The following is a 21,052-nucleotide window of genomic DNA, read 5'->3' as shown; positions in this document are numbered from 1 at the left end:
GCACCCACACTGTTGCACTGGAAATGCATCTGGGATCTTGGAATTTGCTACAGGTTAGGTCTGGAGAGAAAGGTGCATTTCCTCTCAAGCCCTTTGAGAAGCTTTGCCTGCTCTTCAGCTGTGGCCTTGAGCTGACCGTGTGAGCTGTGTTTCAGGGCAAGGCTTGTGTTACCGAGAGCTCTGCTCCTTCCTCCACCTCGTCCTCCTCATGTGAGCATCTCGTCCTCGGTCCTCTCTGTGTGCTCTTCTCCCTTTCTCCTTTGCAGCACTTTGATTTTCTTTCAGGAATCCCATCTTTCACCTATTTCTGCCTATTTTTCTCCTCCCCACTTTAACAGGTTCTAGTAACATGGCCAGCGCTGTGTTTTGCTGCCTCCTCAGCCAACGCCTACGCCAGGCTCACTTCTCTGTGAAGCTTCCCCAGTAAAAACACACTGTGCACTGGAAGGTCCAAGTCCATTAGCAGGACATCAAAGCCCTTTGTTCTCTGTAATGTCACCAACTTTTTTAGTGTCATTTCCCCATTCTTACCCAAGGCCTTCACAGAAACAAAGAAAAACCCCATTCATTCTGATGGGTGTTGCATTCTTTTTAAGTACAAGGCCCTGAGCACGAGCCCTTTCTGTGCAGAGACTGACGCTCCTGTCTTCCCAGGCCTAGGTCACAGAGGCCTGTGCCGCCGTCCTGCTCCAAGTCACCCATTCACAGTCTGAGGGATGCCTGACCAGGCCCTTAGTTGGTGCCCCACCCATCTCCTGACTCAGGACTCCCCGCATGGGGCGCCCCTCCACTCACCCCGCACTACCCCCATGATCTTAGTGCAGCTGTACCTTTTGATGTTCCTCACCCCTCTCACACCTCACTAGTTGACCCTTTTTTCCCTTAATTCATTTTTCAAAACCTTGGTTCAGGTATCACCTCTGCCCCGCCGCCATCCCTGATAGCTCTGTCCTTCCCTTGTGTGTTGTGCTTAGGTGTTCATGTCCAGGAGTGGATTCTGTAGCCCAGGTAAGGACAGGGTGATGCCTGACCCCTGCCCAGCTGAGCTTAGAACAGGAACTCAGTAGGGCTTTTTTGTAAGGAGCTTTCACTCCTGTGCTTTGCTTTCTAAGCTTCCTTTTGAGGTTTCCCATCTTCTGTATTTGAAATCACCCTTTTGTGGTCTTCCTTTTTCTTGGCCTGCCTTCACTAACTCCTCCTGTTGTCAAGGCCTCCTGGAACTCACCAGTGGCTTTATCCATCAGGAGTCATCCCATTTTAAATGGCAAATAACCCAGTTCGCTTCATTGTGCAAGTTCTTACATGAAAACTAGAAAAATATATATACATGTGTCGATGTCGCTCCCGGCCGGCAGGAAGGACACATGACAAAGTCTGGCAGTGGACAACCTTTTCTTTTATTTTCCTTCTCCGTACAGCCTGCCCTGGGATCGCTCCCAGCCGAAGCCTCCTTTGGTCCGCTCCCCGCGGCTCCTTTTGGGCTTCTACTTCCGGGCTTCTTCTTCCCCCCCAGGGGTGGCACCAGTATATAAACGGATACAGTGTCCAATCATGTTAAAGTAAGCAAGGCAAGCTGATTGGCTAACATCATCAGTTGCCAGGCAGACTATATTGTTGAGCGGGTTGCTTACGCGGTAAGCAGGAAACTAACGTGCTCGATGGGAGGGGTAATTTACCTCAGGCTTTACTCTTTACTACAGGCCTCACGTCCGCCAAGTGAGGCGACCGGGCTCGGGGCTGCGGCTCCCAACATCTCCCCCTTTTTTATTTTTTATGAATGTGCGCATCGTAGCCCTTCCTGGACTGGGTGCAGAGGCTTATGCCCTATGCGTAGGCCCACCGTAGGTCCTTGGCTTAGACCCTGGTCGGCCGTCCCATGGTCTGCCAAGGCCCTGAGGCCCTCGTCCTTTTTCTAGGGCCAGGCACAAACTGGACGGAACCTGGATGCACACAAGCTTGCACTCATTTCCTCTCCGTAAAGAAATCCCCTCGGAGAGAAATTTAGACCTGGGCAGCATCTAACAGTCCAGCGGCTTACGTGCAGGATGGGGTAGGGCCTGTCTTAGGTTGAGTCATGCTGGGGAGGCATGCTCTTACCCGTCATTGACTCATCTACCCTGCTATATCATAATTTTTTAGAGGAGGAGTGTGGGAAGCTCACCACCCCTAGACTCGGTCGTAGGCTAGGCGAGCGAGCCATGCATATGCCTGAGGATCTTCTTGTCCATTTCGGGCTACCGCTACTTCTATTCATCTTGTTGGTTGGTCTGTGATGGATCTCCGGTAGGGCAGGTCTGATCTTCAGTCGAGGGCTTTGTCGCCCGTGTCAGTCTCTCCGGTACCCACAGTGGTTCTCGTCCCGATTCCTGTGGGAAAACACAAACCGCGCCTCGGTTCCAGCTGACCACTGGATCCGGGCCCATCCATTGTCCTGTCAGGACATCTTTCCACTTCACCCACCCTTTATGGTTGGGGGAAGGGTTGCAGTGCTCCACGGCTGGGGAGCAATTATCATTATTTAAATTTAAAAAATTGTGTGTGAATAGTGCCATGGATAATCGTGCCTTTGGGGCCAGGCCTTGGCCTACTCCCCCTTTTTGTTTTTGTAAAATTTCTTTGAGGCTTCTATGAGCCCTCTCAATGATTCCTTGACCTTGGGGATTGTATGGGATACCATGTTTTAATTGAACCTCCATCATTTTGCAGAACTCATTGAAGGCTTTGCCTATATAGGCTGGTCCATTATCAGTTTTTAATATTTTTGGTTTGCCCCATGTGGCCCAAGCCGCCAGGCAATGATTGATCACATTAGACACTTTTTCACCTGTTTCTGCTGTTGCGAATATGACGTGAGAACAGGTGTCTGTGGAAACATGAACATATTTAAGAGTCCCAAACTCCTGTATATGTGTGATGTCCATCTGCCAAACATCACCAGGGATCAAACCTCGAGGGTTTACTCCCATCGGTATGGCAGGTTTGTATGTGGCACAGGAGTCACATAGTCGCACGATATCTCGTGCATCTGCTCTGGAAACATGGAAATGGTTTGCTAGTGTCCTGGCATTGACATGAAACTTATCATGGAAGGCACGGGCTCGCTCGATTGGTGTTAGTAAGGTAAAAATCCATAACGGGCGAGTGGCAGTATCAGCAGCCGCATTCCCCTGTGCCATGGGCCCCGGCAGGGATGTATGTGCTCTTATGTGGGTGGTGAAGACCTTATGGTGTCTGTTCTGAAGCAATGTCTGGATAGACAGGAACAGCCCAGCCACTGTGGAAGTGGATCTAATTAAACCGGCAGTCTCAAGCACTTGCATAGCATTGACCACATACCTAGAATCGGAGACAATATTAATGGCTTCTGAGAACCGTTCAAGAATCATTTTAACGATCTGCAGTTCCACCACCTGAGGCTGATCAGGTTCAAATTGTATGGTAACCGGGGGCTTGCCTAGGATCACATAGGCGCCTATCTCCGTCTTGGAGCCATCTGTATATATTGTAGTTGCTGGGACTAATGGCTCAGAGGCAGTAACCTTTGGAAAAATTATAGGGTGCTGAGTGACAAATGACAAGATAGGGTCTTTAGGGTATTGATTGTTTATATCCCCATGGAAAACACATCTCAGAATGGCCCATGTATCTATGCAGGCAGCCAGGGTCTTGATCTGGCTGGCGGTATAGGGTACTCGGATGGCTTGTGGTCCTGAGCCAAAATGTTGGACAGCTCTATCATGCGCTTCAAGGGCCAATGAAGCGACTGCCTCCGGGTAATGCTCTATGACTTTTGCAGGTGAGACCTTAGGGTGTATCCACAGTAATGGTCCTTTCTGCCAAATCACCGCTGTGGGCTGTAGACTAGTCTGTAGCAAACAGACATCAAAGGGTCGCCCTGGTTCAATTCTGTGTAAGGTAGCCCCACCTAAGGCTTTTTCCACTCTCTGTAAGGCAGCTCTTGCCTCAGGAGTGAGCCTCCTGTGGGAGGCTATATCTGGGTCTCCCTTCAGAAGGTCGAACAGGGGTTTGAGATCTGAATTTGGTATATGTAAATATGGCCTAATCCAATTAATGTCTCCCAATAGCTTTTGCATGTCATTTAGGGTCCTAACGCCATCCGTCCTAATGGTGACCTTCTGTGGAGAGACTAGCATAGGGGAGATTTTTGCGCCTAAGTAGGTCACCATTTCTCCTCCCTGAATCTTGTCGGGGGCAACATGCAGATTAGCTTGTCTCAGGGCCTCGACCAACTGGCCGAGCATATTATTTAGCATGTCTGGGTCCCTGCCGCTGAGCAAAAGGTTGTCCATGTAATGCACACATCTTATCTTGGGAAAGGATTTCCGTAGGGGGGCCAGTAGGGAATCAAGGTAAATCTGACACATAGTGGGACTGTTGGCCATACCTTGGGGCAGCGTTATCCACTCGTATCTGAGATCAGGGCTTTCTTGGTTAATGGTGGGTAAAGTAAAGGCGAACCTATGAGTGTCCTCTGGATGCAGGGGGATTGAGAAGAAACAGTCTCTAAGATCTATAACATAAACTGGCCAGGACTGAGGGATGGCTGAGAGAGCTGGCAGCCCCCTCTGGACCGCCCCCAGGGACTGCATCTGCGCGTTGACCGCCCTTAGATCATGGAGCAGCCTCCACTTGCCAGACTTTTTCTTAATTATAAAAATGGGGGTGTTCCATGGGGAGGTTGACGGCTTAATGTGTCCTAATCTAAGTTGTGTACTGACTATTTCTGACAAGGCTAATAGCTTCTCCTTAGGCAGGGGCCACTGAGGTACCCAAACCGGATCATTTGACCTCCAGGTGATTTTGATCAAAGTGGGTAGGAGAGCTTCTTCAGCGGCCCCTAAGAAAAACCCAGCCCTTGCCTACCTTTTTTGTTCTCTACTGGTATTGGGGATGTCCGACCCTGTAGGGCATTGCCCAAGCCTTTGCCGGGGGTATATCCCTGGTTCCTGAGTATATCCTTAGCCTGGGGGGAGCAGTTTGACGTAAGCGTGACATCCATCTGAGTGAGGATGTCCCTTCCCCATAGAGACACTGGCAACTGCAACACAAATGGTTGGAAATGGCCCTGATGACCCTCCTCATCGCACCAGAGCAGGGTTGAAGCACTAACCTGAGGAGCTGACACCATCCCCAGGCCCTGCAGCGTGTTATCTGCAGTGTTGGTGGGCCAGTTGGAGGGCCAATCCTTTCTAGAGATAATGGAACGGTCAGCTCCTGTATCTAGGAGCCCTGTTATACTCTTGCCGTTGACCTTAAGTGAGAGCATGGGCCTTTTATCAAGTATTATATGGAGTCCCTCGAAGACTTCCCCTGAGGAACCGAAACCTTGACTTTCTCTAATTTTCTGCTTTGAGGGAAATCTCCTGTGGAGACTGGAGAGCAGCAAGAGCTGCGCTATCTTGTCTCCTTTATTGATTACCATAGTACCCACAAGAGATTGAACCATAATTTTAATGTGTCCTGTGTAGTCTGAGTCTATGACCTCCGGGACTACTGTGAGACCCCGAAGGGCCGTGGAGGATCTCCCGATCACCAGACCCACGGAATTTTCGGGTAACGGTCCCTTAAAGGTGGTTTCAACCACTTGAACACCCATATCAGGCACTAATATAAGTCTGGAGGCGACACTGAGGTCCACACCTGCTGACCCAGGGGTGGCCCTTGTTGAAGGCTGCCATCCTGAGCTGTCCTGTCTCTGGGGCGGGGGCCCGCCTGTGAAGGGGGCCCCCTCTGGCCGTTTTTTGGCCCTCTAACATCTCGTCCACAAATACGGTTGCCCTGAGCATCAAAGACCGACCTACACTCCTCAGCTTTGTGTGATCCCCTCTTGCATCGCCCACAAACATATGGTTCTTCATTCTTAGGGCGAGGCCTAGCATCTGCATTGTTTGGGCAATGACGTTTAATGTGTCCTGGCTCCCCGCAGGCAAAACACCCTTTAGCCTTACATTCCCCTTCTAACCCACGAGGTCCCCTCTGCTGTACAGCCGCGGCCAGGAGAGCAGCCACTCCCGAGTTGGAGAGCGGCCCCCCTATCTCTCTGCATATCCTAATCCAGGCGTTGAGGTCCTTGTTCTTATGAGGAGCTATCGCTGCCTTGCACTCCTTTGTACATTGCTCAAAAATCAGCTGCCTTACCAGCGGTCGAGCCACTCCCGGATCAGAAAATATCTTATCGGCAGCATCTTGCATTCGGGCCACAAAGTCAACAAATGGCTCTGTGGTACCCTGAATTATTTTTGAAAGACACAAGGAGGCTGTTCCGGCACCACTTACCTGCTTCCAGGCGCGGAGCCCTATGGCATTGATTTGTTCATAGACAGCGCCGGGGAACTGAGTCTGATCATCAGCGTGCCGACCTTCTCCCATAAGCATTTCCTTGTTCCACCCCCGGTTTCCCCGATTGGCGTTTCTCTCAGCCTGCTCTGCAGAGAACTCTGCGTACCAGGCTCCCCAATCCAGGTAACTACCCGAGGGCAGACACGCCTTTGCCAGCTGAATCCAGTCCGCGGGGGTGAGGGGCCCAGAAGACAGGTTCTCCAGCATGGCAATGGTGTAAGGCGCAGTCGGCCCAAAGGTTGTAACTGCATTTTTAAGTTCTCTAATCTGCTTTATCTCAAAAGGCTCCCATGCATTACGTCCCTGGCCCATAGCTACTTGTACAGGAAATATCCCGTAGGGGCCACTATCTATCCCAGGTGGTGGATGTACCTCATGAGACAAACGTCCCCCCTGCCAAAGCCGCCTGTAAAAATACTGACCCGCCGGCGGCGGAGCATAAGACGGCGGCCGTGATTGGGCGGAAAATGGGGGCCCGTGCATCACTTCCTGTTCTGGCGAAGGGGAAGGGAGCTCCCGGGCGGCCGCCTCGTGGCAAGGGATCGCTTCCGGGAACAGCCCCCAAGGTGGGGCGGAAGGCTTCGCCTCCCTCTCGCGCCGGGGAGCGCTCAGGAGCTCTCTACTCCTCCGCAGACCAAGTTGAGCGGAGCGCAATTCACGACGCAACGCTGGGAAAGAACCCTGCGACTCCTTATCGAGCGACTTAGGCTCCTGACAGCTGGTCTCTTTGGCCTCCTTGCCATTCAACTTTCCCTCGTCCTCGGAGTCAGACGACTCCGAGGCTAGAGCCCCGTCCTTCTCCTTAGCATCTTTGTTCCCTTTGACGGGCCCCTCTCGGGAGCTCCCCGACTGGGCCTGCTCAAATACCCTGCGTACTTTTGTAAGCTCTTGAGAGCTTTCTCCACAACCACCCTCGCTCTTAGTGTTGCTACCTAGCATGTTTCCCATCTTTTAATATGTTACTCACCGCGTGAGGCCCAAGGAATCCGCCACTTACGCGTGAGCCTGAGGGGAGTCTAAAAGCCCTGTAGGTGCGCGCCACCCAGAGCCCAGGCTTATCCCCAACTCACCTGTCTCGCAGCTCTGTACTGGAGCGTTGTCCGCTGTCACGTCTCGGGGGTGATCAGTCCCCGTGCGGGCCTCCAAATGTCGATGTCGCTCCCGGCCGGCAGGAAGGACACACGACAAAGTCTGGCAGTGGACAACCTTTTCTTTTATTTTCCTTCTCCGTACAGCCTGCCCTGGGATCGCTCCCAGCCGAAGCCTCCTTTGGTCCGCTCCCCGCGGCTCCTTTTGGGCTTCTACTTCCGGGCTTCTTCTTCCCCCCCAGGGGTGGCACCAGTATATATACGGATACAGTGTCCAATCATGTTAAAGTAAGCAAGGCAAGCTGATTGGCTAACATCATCAGTTGCCAGGCAGACTATATTGTTGAGCGGGTTGCTTACGCGGTAAGCAGGAAACTAACGTGCTCGATGGGAGGGGTAATCTACCTCAGGCTTTACTCTTTACTACAGGCCTCACGTCCGCCAAGTGAGGCGACCGGGCTCGGGGCTGCGGCTCCCAACATACATGAATTTTAAGTTCTCTTTGGTTTCTTCTTGAAATGTCACTCTAGAATTCCCTCTCTTGAGAAAGCATGAAGTGATATAAAACATCAGTTTGTGTTGAAATTTTAAAAATAGAGAATAAAGGTTCCTGCATAGTTCTACTGAAACTTACTGAACATTTCCATACTCAGCGTCATAAATGGACCTCTTGTTAAGACTTAGATGGGTGTTTCATGGGGATCACTCCTGCCTCCTTGCGTTGTTACCTTTTGGTCATTATAACAATCGTGCCTGTGCCCAAAGGAGCAGGAGAGGATGAGCTCAAAGACCTTTCAGAACACATTGCAAGTGCAGTGGGAAAATGGAGGAGAAGGCCCATTTTACCTGCCCACTTTAACCAGAAAATTCATTTTCTCACACTAACAGCAGTCTCTGAGGTCTGGATTATCTGAGATAGAGCAGAGCAGCAGACAGTCCTACATGTTAATACTACATCCTCTCCAGTCTGACAGCCGGGAAAAGCAGTCCTGGAAAGTCCGTCTGTGGGCAGCACCTGCAGCTCGGAGCCCCTCTTTTCTGTTCTGAGCTCGGGGACTTGCTCTCACCCTATGTGGCCTGGTGGCTGACTCTCTCTCCTCATTTGTCTGAGAGGAGAACCTGCATGCCACTCCACGTGCTAAGATGCAATGACTAAATAAGGCGTCTGGGGAAGGCAGAGGGGAGCATGGGGAACCACGGCTAGCTTCTCCTTCAGGGAGAGGAGAAGTCACCTTTCCCATCTGTTCCTTGTACTTCCTCTGTGTCACACAGAGAAGGCCTCCATACAGTTCCTTCAGAAAAAGACAATGGAGGACAGGATGTGGCTCATTGAGCTAGCATGCATGAGACCCTGGGTTTGATCCGCAGCTCCCATAACAAAAGGAAATCTCTATGAAAAAAAATCATGCATGAAATGTCCCAAAGCTCACTTTGCTGTGTTACCACTGCCATACCCTATAATTAAAATACACAAATTGATGTTTATACACTGATGTTAAGCCAGCCTCTTCATACAAATGGAAAAATCCAATCCGAAAGTGAGGGAGGAGAAATAGTACATTTCTTAGAAGTCTGATGTGGCTGATCTTATTCATAAAATCTTCAGGAAAATAATTTTCATACTTTTTCATGCTAAACACTTCCCATAACCATTGATTTGATCTTTTCAAATTATCTTTCAGTAGAAATCCTCCACCTCTGGCAGCAGGGATCTAGACCCACATAAATCCTTCCAAGAAATTGTATTACTTATATTTACTATCAGTGCTTTTAACCCAGTGGAAAAATGCTCAAGGAACGTAATTATTTAAAGATTAGGAAGATAGGGAAATTGTAGTTTTTCCCAGAATGACCTTTGTGGACTGGTTTCTAAAAAAGAATTTGGGTCCTTTTCCAAGCACAGATGAGGGCCTGCCTAATCCTCCCTTTCAGCTGTGTAAACATTGACTGTTGAAGCAGTTTGGAAAGAAAATAAGAATAAAACTTGTAAAAACTAATGTAACACCTGAATAATGCAATTATATTATTGATTATTTCCCTTAAATAATAGGTGTTTTCTTCCAAAGAAAAGGCAGAAAAACAAAGACGATTTTCTTAATTTCTGTAATGTGATTATAGCAAACATCATAGGAAATAAAGCAATATTTACATACATAAAATATTTATGTGTGCACATGTGTATATAATTTTGCCATATTTTGATTTAGAAAGATGCTGTGGCTGCTGATTACCTATGAAAAGAGCAGTCTTCACTAAGGCCTTTCCACCTAGAATTTCATTTTGTAATTAATACCAGACACACTCACAACTGTGTACATGAGGAAACAATTATTGATCCTCTTTTAGCACAGACCATAACGTAAACCTCATTTGCAGACGTCTGTGTTGCTTTCTTGATATATATTTCTGAACATGTCCATTAATAGCTGGCTGCATTTTTAGGGCAACTGCATAAAATAATTGAAGAGAATTAATCATAATAGGTCCTCAAATTTATTTACAGTATTGAGGGGAAGTCCGTAAAATTTTCTGTAAGGTTTTGTGTGATTGATTTAATCACAAATTTTGAACAACCTTCGTTTTCCCAAATAATTCCACAGCTGAGGTTTGCCCCCTGGGCAAAGATGCCTTCCACTGACTGGAGTGGGCCAGGTGAATGTCTGTCCCGTGCACATATGAAGGAAGCTAGATCATATCAGGAAGGTGGCTGATTTTACCCAGTTTTGCATACAAGATGATTTAAAACCACTTCATATATTGTTGCATAGAAATCAGCATTTTACTTTTTCCCCAGATACTTGTTCTGAGTTTGAATTTGTCATCAGTTGTTAACAATGACTTTGAGTCCAAGCCAAAAATCTATCAAAGACAAAGAATGGGCTACAATAAAATGTATGAGGGAATCTTTGATATTCTCATTGACACTTATCTCCTGAGAGTAATACAAACTTACAAGGTTTGTTTACAGTTTGCCTGTTTCTAATGCCATAAGAAAGGGCAGTAGTTTTTTTCTTCTAACATTTTTTTTCTTCATAAACTTTTTAAAAATGAGTTTACTATTTAATCGAGTTTCCATAGTCAGTTTGGCCCTGCCAAAAGAAAGATACAGGAAACCATTGTAAAAATAATTCATTAAATTTTCCTAGTATAATGACCTACCTTCAAAAGAAAGTAATTTAGCATTGAGATTAAAGTCTTATCTTCATCCTCACTAGTAATGTTTTCCTTTTGTCCCAATAGTTTCTTTGAGTGTAAGAATCTGGAAATAGCGTTCTAATGAAAACATTTCATAGGAATTGAGAAATTGTGATGACATTAGTTTCTTTTTTAATACAGCATAAAAGTTAATTGGATCATGGGCAGTAATTTGGACTCTCACATTTGGTAGAAAGGAAATTACTTTCTAAGGCTAGCTAGAAAATACTGATCAAAGACCTGTTCAAAGGCAACAAATCTGTTTCAGTTTACTCATTTGTATTATCTAAAAGTGGGTATGTTTTATTCTCATCATTTGTATTTTTCTGTATCAATTTTCTTTGTATTTTTTTCACACAGACACTGAGTCTGTTAGACTATGTTTTCCTCTGACACACACGTGTTGAAATCAGCACCCAGACTTGAATTCTGCACTGAGTTAACCGACACTCATTATTTCATTCGAAGTCATATATTTGCAGCAATTTAAGTAGTTAGGTTTTCCGTGATGAAAGATTATTTTATAAGTTTGAAGTTATTCTAGTATTTTTCTGCTGCTGCTTTCTGTTGTTCAGAAAAGACGGGGCATGATTCATTCAAGTAACCTCTTAAGGGTTAATTAAATATTACACATGGCCCCAGATCTCTGGTCAAGTGCTGGAGTAAAATTGTCATTTATTTAAGTAGGTGTTACAGCTCCACAAAGAATGGCCCTACGTTTGGCAAGAGAGCAGATATGGAAACTGCTCACAGCCAAATTTACAAGAATAAAGTAATTGGTTAACATAAAAGTAAATGGCTTTGACAGATTTACACTCTTTGAGTGTGTTAGAAATCCACCAAAATTCACGATTATCTTGAAGTGAAAGAATCTGACACTGAGAGAGGGATGCAGTTCTTTGTAAGGGCAATGCCGTGGACCCATCCTGTCACTTTTTTTGCGTTCTGTCCCCTCCTCTGTGGTGCTGTAGGTAGATCAGAGGTGTCCATTCAACACTAACTTTTTCCACTCTGTTTAGTTTTAGATGCAGGTCCGCCCAAAGAAGAAAAGAAAGAATGCTACTATAATCTCAATGATGCCAGTCTCTGTGACAATGTGTTGGCTCCCAATGTCACCAAACAAGAATGCTGCTGCACATCAGGTGCCGGCTGGGGAGATAACTGTGAGATCTTCCCTTGCCCAGTGCTGGGGACCGGTAAGTATCACCCAAGTGTTACGGTGACACTTGTGTTTAATTATGTGGTGTGCATCAGTGGTGCACGGGCTCAGTTTGCTTATCACACTGAGGCCCTGTAATGATGTCCTTTGTAATTGGCTTTATGTGATATTGACAGTTTTATTCAGGGCTGAAGCCATCACACTCTGCCCACATCAACTTGAATTCTTAAACCTCTCTCTGTCAGAGAGCACACCATTAACAGCTCTGTATGATACTCTGGCAGAAAATTCAATTTTACTACATTTTAAAATTAAGATGAATCTTCTTTGATAGCAGTGCTATAGCCTTCTCCATAAATAGAGCTTGTGTATCTAAGCTAAAATTTTGCTTGATGGGCCCTTTAAATAATAGATTCTGCAGCAGTACAAAAAGTCATAATATCAAATAAAACATGAGTGAATTAAGAAGGTTTTTGAAAAACATACAGTTAAACTTATGGCATCATTTGACATATTTCCATCTAATCCATAACTTTTGGCTATTGTGTTGAATTTATTTGCCTGACATTCTGTTAAAAAAAGTTGCTGAATCTGAGAAAGCAAAACTGAAATTAAAATATGCAATCAAGGAAGACATTAATTCTTTTTCAACTTATCTCTCTTTTGGTTTTGTCTCCCCTAAAATCAGCTGAGTTCACAGAAATGTGTCCTAGAGGGAAAGGTTTTGTCCCCACTGGAGGATCCTCCTATGACATTGGTGGTGAGAACTATAAAGGTCAGAATCAAATGGAAATGAATCTGTAACAAATGCCAGACATTTGAGTAAAAGCTTGGTGTGGGTTACTCAGAATTAGACTTCTGTTGAGCCATGCAAACTGATTACAAAGTTCGTAATTCTGCCACTGAAGGAAGGTCTCTGTGACCTCAGGTTACAAGGATGCAGCGAGGAATGTGCACAACTACTTAGCACAAAAATCTATACTCAATAGATACTTAGTCATTTTGTTATGCTAGAGGTGTCTTAGAAATCACATACACTATGACTATATAGATTTGATTATCATGATGTTTGTCTTTGTGCACATAACTCACTTCATCCTCCTTGTAACCTCTGAAACATTATTCTGTCTCAGAGATGAAGACACAGAAGCTCAGATTAAGTGACCTGTCTTGCCAAGGCCACACAGCTCTACATATTTTGATCTAAGCCACAACTCTGTCTGAGGCCTCAGAGACCTTCCTTCAGTGGAACCAAAAGAAACATGGAATATTTCCACAAGTAGGATATCTTATCCAGCTGCTCAGTTATTCCTTATTAAACACCAGCTTTCAAAAAATGGATGGACAAGAAAAATATTTTTGTAGTCTCTTTACAATCCACTTAGCAGTTCTCAATATTAAACTGAAGAGGAATAAAAGTCTCTGCATGGAAAAGTCAAAAGTGAGTGGTGAGGAAATATTCATATATGCATTCACCAAAATTAAGTGGCTGCACACTGATGTTAGAACTATACAGTAACAGCATTAAATATTTAAAACATCTATTTTAGTTTTGTTTTCCATTCTTCATTATTCATTATGAATCTGTGGCTATTAGTAAAAGCTTCTAGAAGTACAGTAGTTAAGTTATAAAAAAGCAAGTACCTTAGCTTTGTCAATGACCGTTTCTATTTGTGTCTTTAAAATACATCTATGCTTTAGTTCAACAAATAACAAGACCTGGTTTGTAATATGCATTGAATGGTTTTCAAATTCACAGACATCACATTGTATATTTTTGCAGGAATGTAGTTAAATTTCACCTCATATGATGGAGAAAAAACAATGTCACTCTAAATTCACTCTTTTATATAAAAGTAAATTCCTCTTCTCTCCCCGTAAGTGGGTTCAAGTCCAAACAGCTATGCGCTATGTGCATGGCTCTGCCATTTTCTGTCCATGTGAATTTGAATAGTCTTCTGTGAGTCTCTTAGCTTCAAATTGAGCACTAGATAACTTTCAGAAGTTAGAAGTGATGCTAATAAAAGCAATAAATAAGATTTGATCATCTGCCTGTGTCAAAGAGTGTCTTGAGTCCTCCACATGAATTATATTATTAATCTGTTAAGTCTTATTTGGTTGGTATTCCTGTTATCTCCAGTTTATCATGGAGTAAACTGTGATAAGCTGTCTTAGTTACTTTTTTTTTTTTTTTTTTGTATTTTTCTTTTTTATCAGTACTGGGATGGAACTCTCGACCGCCTGCTTGCAAGGCAGGTGTTTATGCCGCTGAGCTAAATCCCCAGCCCTGTCTTAGTTACTTTTTACTCGTCGCTGAGACAAAATACCTGATGCCCAAGTTAGGAAAGGAAAGGTTTATTTCTTACAGTTTTTGGAGGTTTCAATCCATGCTCAGTTGGCTCCCAGGCAGGGGGGCATGGCGGGCCCACCTTTCATGGCGGCTGCAAACAGCAAGCTTGAATCAGCAAGGAGCAAGACACATCTTCTTCCTGCCATTACATCACATCCTGGCTCCACCCCTATGTGGGTGAAGCACTGACACCATCAATCCAAGCGCTAAACAATGAGCCAATCACAAATGCACAATGCAAACTCATGAGGCCTGGGGGACACAGACATAAACCATGACATAGCGTTCTTCATTCTGTGAGGGGATGTGCATGCCAACCTCCATAGGAAGTTGTGACTTCACCAGCCTCTGTTATCAGCAAGAAAATCTTTCGTCAAGTTCTCTCAGACTCTTACTGGCATCCCTGTACATATCAACTAGTGAAGGAGCCAGGGTATACATTCATAGAAAGGCATATTACTTCAAATTTAGAGAATGTTTTTTGTGCTACTGTGTTATGGTGCCACTTCGTTCACTGTAGGTAGCATCTGAGAAACCTTTGTAGTCGCGTGGTAGCATATGCCTGTAATTCCTGCATTTGGGATGCTGATGCTGGCAGATTGAGAGTTCGAGCCCTGTCTGAGATACAAAGCAAATTCAAGGCTTGCTTGGACTACATTTTGAGACCCTATCTCAGAAAGAAAAAAGAAAAAAAAAAGGTGATGAAGATGATGATAGAAGAGGAGGAAGAGAAAAAGAAAACCATTGTCTTAGTTACTTTTCTCCTTGATAAGACAAAAAGGAAGAAAGGTTTATAGGATTTCAGCTCACAGTTTGCAGAGGTTTCAGTCTGTAGGCAACTGGTTCCAAGGCAAAGCAGCATGGCAGGCAAGAGACAGCCAGCCTGCCTTTCCCTTTTACCTGATCCAGGCTACCAGTCTTTCTGAGTGATGCCACCCAGAACTATGCTAATTCCATTCAGTGGACTAATTTAGTGCCATACACCTGTAATCCCAGTATCACAAGGCCTGCTCCAGAATGCCCCACCTATGAGCGCATGAGGCTTTGGAAGGGCCTAGCTACAAAGCCAAACAATCATCTTTACAAATACACCTTTTCTGATAATGTTGGAACTGTTGCTCCACAGACAAACCACGTCTGACTGTGTTTCTCCATCTGTCATTTAGGGCTAATTTTAAGAACGCTATATTGCTGTGTCTGTTAAGAGTTAACTTGAAGCTCAATATTAATTCGCTTCCTGTTCTTAACAGGAAGATCAAAACTGTCTCCTCTGTGTATTTTCTCAATCTTTCCCCCTATAGATGCTGACGAATGCCTACTTTTTGGACAAGAAATTTGCAAAAATGGTTTCTGTTTGAACACTCAGCCTGGTTATGAATGCTACTGTAAGCAAGGGACATACTATGATCCTGTCAAACTGCAGTGCTTTGGTAAGTTTCGAGAGGATCTAGAATGGTGTGCTATGAAAATACACAGATGGAAAAAAATAAGTAATGCTATAAAAAAAATGTCTTTAAATTGGGTGCTGAAGAGTTATGTGAATGTTTTATGGGTATCTTTCTTGAGCAATGTTTTAGAAAAAGTTCCCCTCCTCCTATTTGAGTGGATTTCAAACAGTGAGTTAATATTCAATGTGGAATTGTAATTCAGGTCGTTGGTATAACTGAAGAGTTCTATGGGTGTGTGGAACCTTCTGTTTCATCACTCATATCATACAAGTCAAAGTCATTTTTCAATACTGCCAGACTTTAATACTTAAGCAGAAAACCATATACACTAGGCAGGAAAGGAAGTAATTTTAAAAGCATCATAAAAAAGCATTTTATCTTAAATTTTCTAAGTGTATCCTGTTCATAGGTGTTTTCTTTCCATATTTAATAGCAGTGATAGCAGTAGAAGTGTTGTTTTTCCAATTAGAGACTTTTTTTTTTTTTTTTTTTTTTTTGGTACTGGGGATCACAACTGACATTTTCTAAGAGTCAGCACTGTTCTCTTTTGGATGATGTAGAATTCATTAAAATGTGGCAGCACCTGGAATGTGTTAACTTTGCTAAGAGTAGGAGGTACAACTAATTGCTGAATTTCTTTAATCATTTTTTTCTTTGAAGATATGGATGAATGTCAAGACCCCAGTAGTTGTATTGATGGCCAGTGTGTTAATACGGAAGGCTCTTACAACTGCTTCTGTACCCACCCAATGGTCCTGGATGCATCAGAAAAAAGATGCATACAGCCAACTGAGTCAAATGGTATGTTTGGATAGAAGATGCAAACGTATGTCCCAGTAAATATAAATGTCATAAGGCTTTCCTGTTGACTAAAATGTGAACAACTGAAAAGTAGGAAAGAGTTCCTTGGGTATATTGAAATAAGATACTAAGAGAAATAATATGATGCATGTGATCAAGATGTAGATTTAATATCCAGAAATGTACTCATGAAATAGACAGTGAGGCAGGGCAGATGGCAGAGCTGCTCTGTGCCTGAGGGCTCATCACACTTGACCTTCAGAGGCATCTGAGGAAGGTCCAAGTTCAAAGGAGGAGACTGAGGTGTCCTTCACCTGGTGTGCAAGGGATAGATGAGGCTGGACAGAACATAAGGTGCAGTTAAGCAAGGTACACAGCCCTGAAGTCCATGGAGAGATCCCTGTTCACCTCGATGACTGGCATGACTTTGACATTGGTATAACCAGTCATTCCACTGAGGAGATCACTCTGGGTGAGGTCCATTCAAAAGTGCAAAGGTTAGAATAGAACTGAGAATTCTAGAATGCAGTGTCACCAGTCTTGGGCTTTGGCAAATGAAAGAAAGATGAATCAAACAATGCTATATAAAAAGCAAAGGTAGGATCTGACAGAGAAGTAAAGATGAAAAGTGAAGGTAAGAATTAGAAGGACAGAAAAGCTAGTGGGGCCTTCTAAGTAATGCTGGGAAACCTTGCGGGAAGAGTATGGCTGGAACACGATGGGCTGGTTGAATTCCATCAGATGGAATGGCGTGCTCAGCTGAAGCTGACGGGTTTTATCTGTGGGAGGACCAGGCTGCATTCAGAGTTGTTCTTGGAAGTCCCTCTTAGAAATGGATGGAAACTATTTTCATCACTGGGTTCTACCACCATGTTGATGAAGTAGGAATAGCAAAATAGCAATGCGATTGTCATGGAACTGTGTCTTTCTTTTAGAACAAATAGAAGAAACTGACGTCTACCAAGATCTGTGCTGGGAGCATCTGAGTGAAGAATACGTGTGTAGCCGTCCTCTTGTGGGCAAGCAGACCACATATACCGAGTGCTGCTGTTTGTACGGAGAGGCCTGGGGCATGCAGTGTGCCCTCTGCCCCATGAAGGACTCAGGTGAGCCGGCATCTAATTTCTTCTGCAGAAGGCCAGTGGGACAAATTGTTTTAGAGCCTGACATTTCATAAATATCTTTACTTCTTATATCTTATTTTATTACAGGTGTGGGTATATGGAGGGTGGAGAGGAGACGATCAGGATTGTATAAACATATGGTTTCTGGTCTGCCTCCAAGCCAGACCCTGTTATTAATTTTTGAAACCATCATTCTATTTCCCCAAAGAATGATTAATGACCCGAAGAAACATAACTCAGCCATCAGTGGCATAGGTCTTTAGAGTTTATATTTCCAGATACTTCATTTTTAAAAATATTCCTAAAAATTTCTGAATAGAGTAAAAAATACTAGGCCATAGAAAATCATTGTAGGTCAAAGTCCAGATTTTTATGTCTGTCTCTATTGGAGAAATCTTTCTTTTCGTGTTCGCGAACCACAATCCTCTCTTTTAGGGCTGGTGCTCTGTCAGTGGAATTTTTAATCTCCTGGTTATCTGTTGGAATCTGTTTCATGGATTCCATTTGTTTTCCAGTGTTGGGCATTAATGGTTTCCATCAGTTTTCTAAGCTCCTCTATTTTATTATCTGTGTCTACTCTAGGCAGATCCTTTATCTTAATCATCTCTTTTTTTATCCAAGAGATTATTTATAATCTGATATTCTCTATGGCCTCATTCACCTGGTTTTTACTTCTGCAGTTATTTTTCAGCAAGTTCTGGTGGGTAGCTTCTGATTTCCTCTGTCTCATTGTCCCCTGCACTTATCCTGAGTGGGTTGGAGATGGGATTGCACTTTGCTTCTATGTCTTGTCATTTTCTATTCTTTTAAATTTTAATTTGTTTTCTGTGTTGATGTTTGTAACTTGCCTATGGTAGATAGCGTAATCACTTGTATCAAGGCTTCCCTAGGAAATGTCTATTCCTCAGAGATGTCTTCTCTGTGTAGCTGGCTCTTGGTCTGTGTGTCTGTTCCAAAGTCCTTCCTTCCAATTTTGGGCTGTGTAGTTGCTGTCTACCTGGCTCAGCACCCAGTCCTTTAGTACTGGACTGTGGTGATGGTTATGACCCCATCACCACAACCACAGTGTTGGCATACAAGAGAGAACAACTGATTACAACAGGTATGACACCCTGGCTAAGTAATGGAATAAGCAATAATAGTAGCATCAAGCACAACCTAGAAATGAACAAACTGTGTTTAAGGTTTTAAACCATAGGAACAAATTTACAGTTATAAAATCCTTCAGAAACCAGGAACTTGTATGCAGTAAGTTTCCCCTTAGTCAAGCAATTTTACTCTGTTGGGGGAGATAGAGGGCTAGAGGACAAAAGGCTGGAGAACAAAGGATGAGCACATAAGTTTTGGGAACCTGGAGAAGAAGACAGGAAGGAATTAATGGAGGAGAAAGTAAAAGACTAGAGATAATGTTCGCTCAGTTGAAAATATCAAAAAAATCAAGAACATGGAAGGAAGAGAGAGCAGAGGCAAGCAAAACAAACAAGCATGGTCCACAGCCACTGTGGCACCAGGGAAAACAGCTCCATCTGTGTTGCTCATGTGTGGATGGGCACATGTATCCCTATCGTACTGGATTGTTGTGGGTATATAAAGAGCAGGTTATTAGCACCAGCCTTACTGTTGACTTGGGCCCTGGAGGAAAATGCTACAGGGAGAAAACAGTGAAATCAGTAAGGAAATGAGTGCAGTTAGTTGTTACAGCACACACCTGTAATCCTAGCACTGTGGGAGGCTGAGGCAGGAGGGTCACAAATTGAAGAAAGCCTCGACAATTTAGTGAGAGCCTGCCTCAAAATAGAAAAAGGGGAGAGGATACAGCTCAGTGCAAAGACCCTCCGTTCAGTCCCTGTACTGGAGGGAAAAAAATGTGTAAGTCCAGTTAGAGAACTCCAGTTAGAGATGGCTCCACCGAATATTTTGATTCTTGTTTTACTTATGCAGCATTTTCACTGCTTAGTTTTTTCAAAATGAATATATATTTTGAAAGAATTAGAATAGTCTCAGATATTGTGCCCCATGCCACCTGCTCCAGCATAGTAGAACTGTGCTCCTTAAAGATGCACACTTTCAAACAGCTTGATTTTTTTCCTACACAGTAAACATTTAAATATTGTAAATCAGTGTTTAAAACTGGAATCAGTATCGCTGATGTAAATCACACTTGATTGTTGTCTTGAATCTCAACATCTCCAAGAGTGGAGTCCCTTGATAATCGATGGTAACTGCCGTGACGATAGTCACTTTTCTGTCACATTTTAAGGGCTGTTATATGAGGGTACATTATACAACCTGCAGTATCTTAGAGTTGATGACAGACTGTCACTTTTAAATTGCTTCCTAGGTGTTTTATAGGTGCACCATGATTTACTGAGCCACACCTCATGTTGGCTAAGTTCCTCCCCCAGCCTTTCCCTGCAGTGCTCAGATTTCCCCCATAAACCGTGTTGCATTGTGCTGCCCTATACGTACTGGAGGGAGGCCTCAGTAAGAAGATGTCTGTAAATAAAGATACTGGATTATTAACTATTATTTCCTAAAAACATTGTAAAAATTTAAACTTTCATTGGAAGTGCCCAGAAATACCCCTTTGCTCTTAGCCTTCTACTAGTGGATGGTCCCAGTCTTTACGTTTTTTGTCTTGGTTTTTGGTACCCGAGATTGAACTGGGGCTTTCTGCATGCCAACCACAGAATCTACCACTGAGTTTCACCCCCACTCCTTTTTTATTTTATTTGTTTTTACTTCTTTGTGTTTTTGAGACAGGGTTTCACTATGCACTTCAGGCTGGCCTTGAGCTCACTTTGTAGCCCAGGCTAGCCTCAAATTCACAGTGATCCTCCTGCCTCAGACTCCCTGTGCTGGGATTACAGGCATGTACCACCACACCCAGCCCCACGCCTTTAAAATAGTTTCTGTCTGCCTTACGTGCATTTCCATTTATTTCTATGGAATTTGAGAATCTTTCCATGTTTGCAGGGGATTTGTATTTGTCAGTGATGTATACCCTTTATCCATTTTTGTTGCTTTCTGTCTTATTTGTAGATGTTTTGTGCATGTTCTGCTTACAGTGGTGATAACAGGTTATGGAAACTGCTTTCTGAAGGGGTTTGTGTATATTTGCATTTTGGTCTCTGATCATGTGATAATACTGCCTTAGACTCTGACAAGCTAGTGCTTTTGATAATCAGACTTGATTTTTTAAAAAATTAAACTAGGTGTCTGCCATAAAATACATTTTCTTTTTTTTTAATTTTATTTAAGGAGAAAAAAGAAAAAAAACAGAAAAAGGGTACAAGTTATACAGAATTTCAGAAAAAATAAACAGTAGGAAATCACTAGTTAATTACATATTGTCATCTTAGAAATAGTTGTTGAAGTTACAAAATTAAAGAATATAGAGGGGACTTTCAAACAGTGAGACTGCAACATCAAATACATTTTCAAATGAAACTAAAATCCAAAGATCTTTTAAAACATTGTTACTTTATAGCATCTAAGCATGAATTAAAGACTGAAAAATGCAGAAA

General features: G+C 43.7%; 1 protein-coding gene across 6 annotated transcripts in view; it reads left to right on the top strand.

Moving 5' to 3' along the window:
• The window catches only part of Ltbp1 (latent transforming growth factor beta binding protein 1), a 405,267-nt gene that overhangs the window by 362,941 nt on the left and 21,274 nt on the right, over nucleotides 1-21,052 (top strand). For 5 of the 6 annotated variants that reach the window (XM_063230019.1, XM_063230027.1, XM_063230022.1 and 2 more), the window contains 5 exons: nucleotides 11,663-11,839; nucleotides 12,491-12,577; nucleotides 15,454-15,582; nucleotides 16,261-16,401; nucleotides 17,337-17,507. In XM_063230019.1, coding sequence (XP_063086089.1) covers nucleotides 11,663-11,839; nucleotides 12,491-12,577; nucleotides 15,454-15,582; nucleotides 16,261-16,401; nucleotides 17,337-17,507 — 705 coding nt within the window. The remainder of the gene's footprint in view (nucleotides 1-11,662; nucleotides 11,840-12,490; nucleotides 12,578-15,453; nucleotides 15,583-16,260; nucleotides 16,402-17,336; nucleotides 17,508-21,052) is intronic. The other variant, XM_063230015.1, reaches the window with a different exon arrangement.

Source organism: Cavia porcellus, unplaced genomic scaffold (assembly GCF_034190915.1).
Source record: "Cavia porcellus strain 051 isolate PalLab524CR breed Dunkin Hartley unplaced genomic scaffold, mCavPor4.1 scaffold_1, whole genome shotgun sequence".
NCBI lineage: Eukaryota > Metazoa > Chordata > Mammalia > Rodentia > Caviidae > Cavia > Cavia porcellus.
Note: the sequence above shows the minus strand (reverse complement) of the source record. Positions and strands in the feature narration are given on the sequence as shown.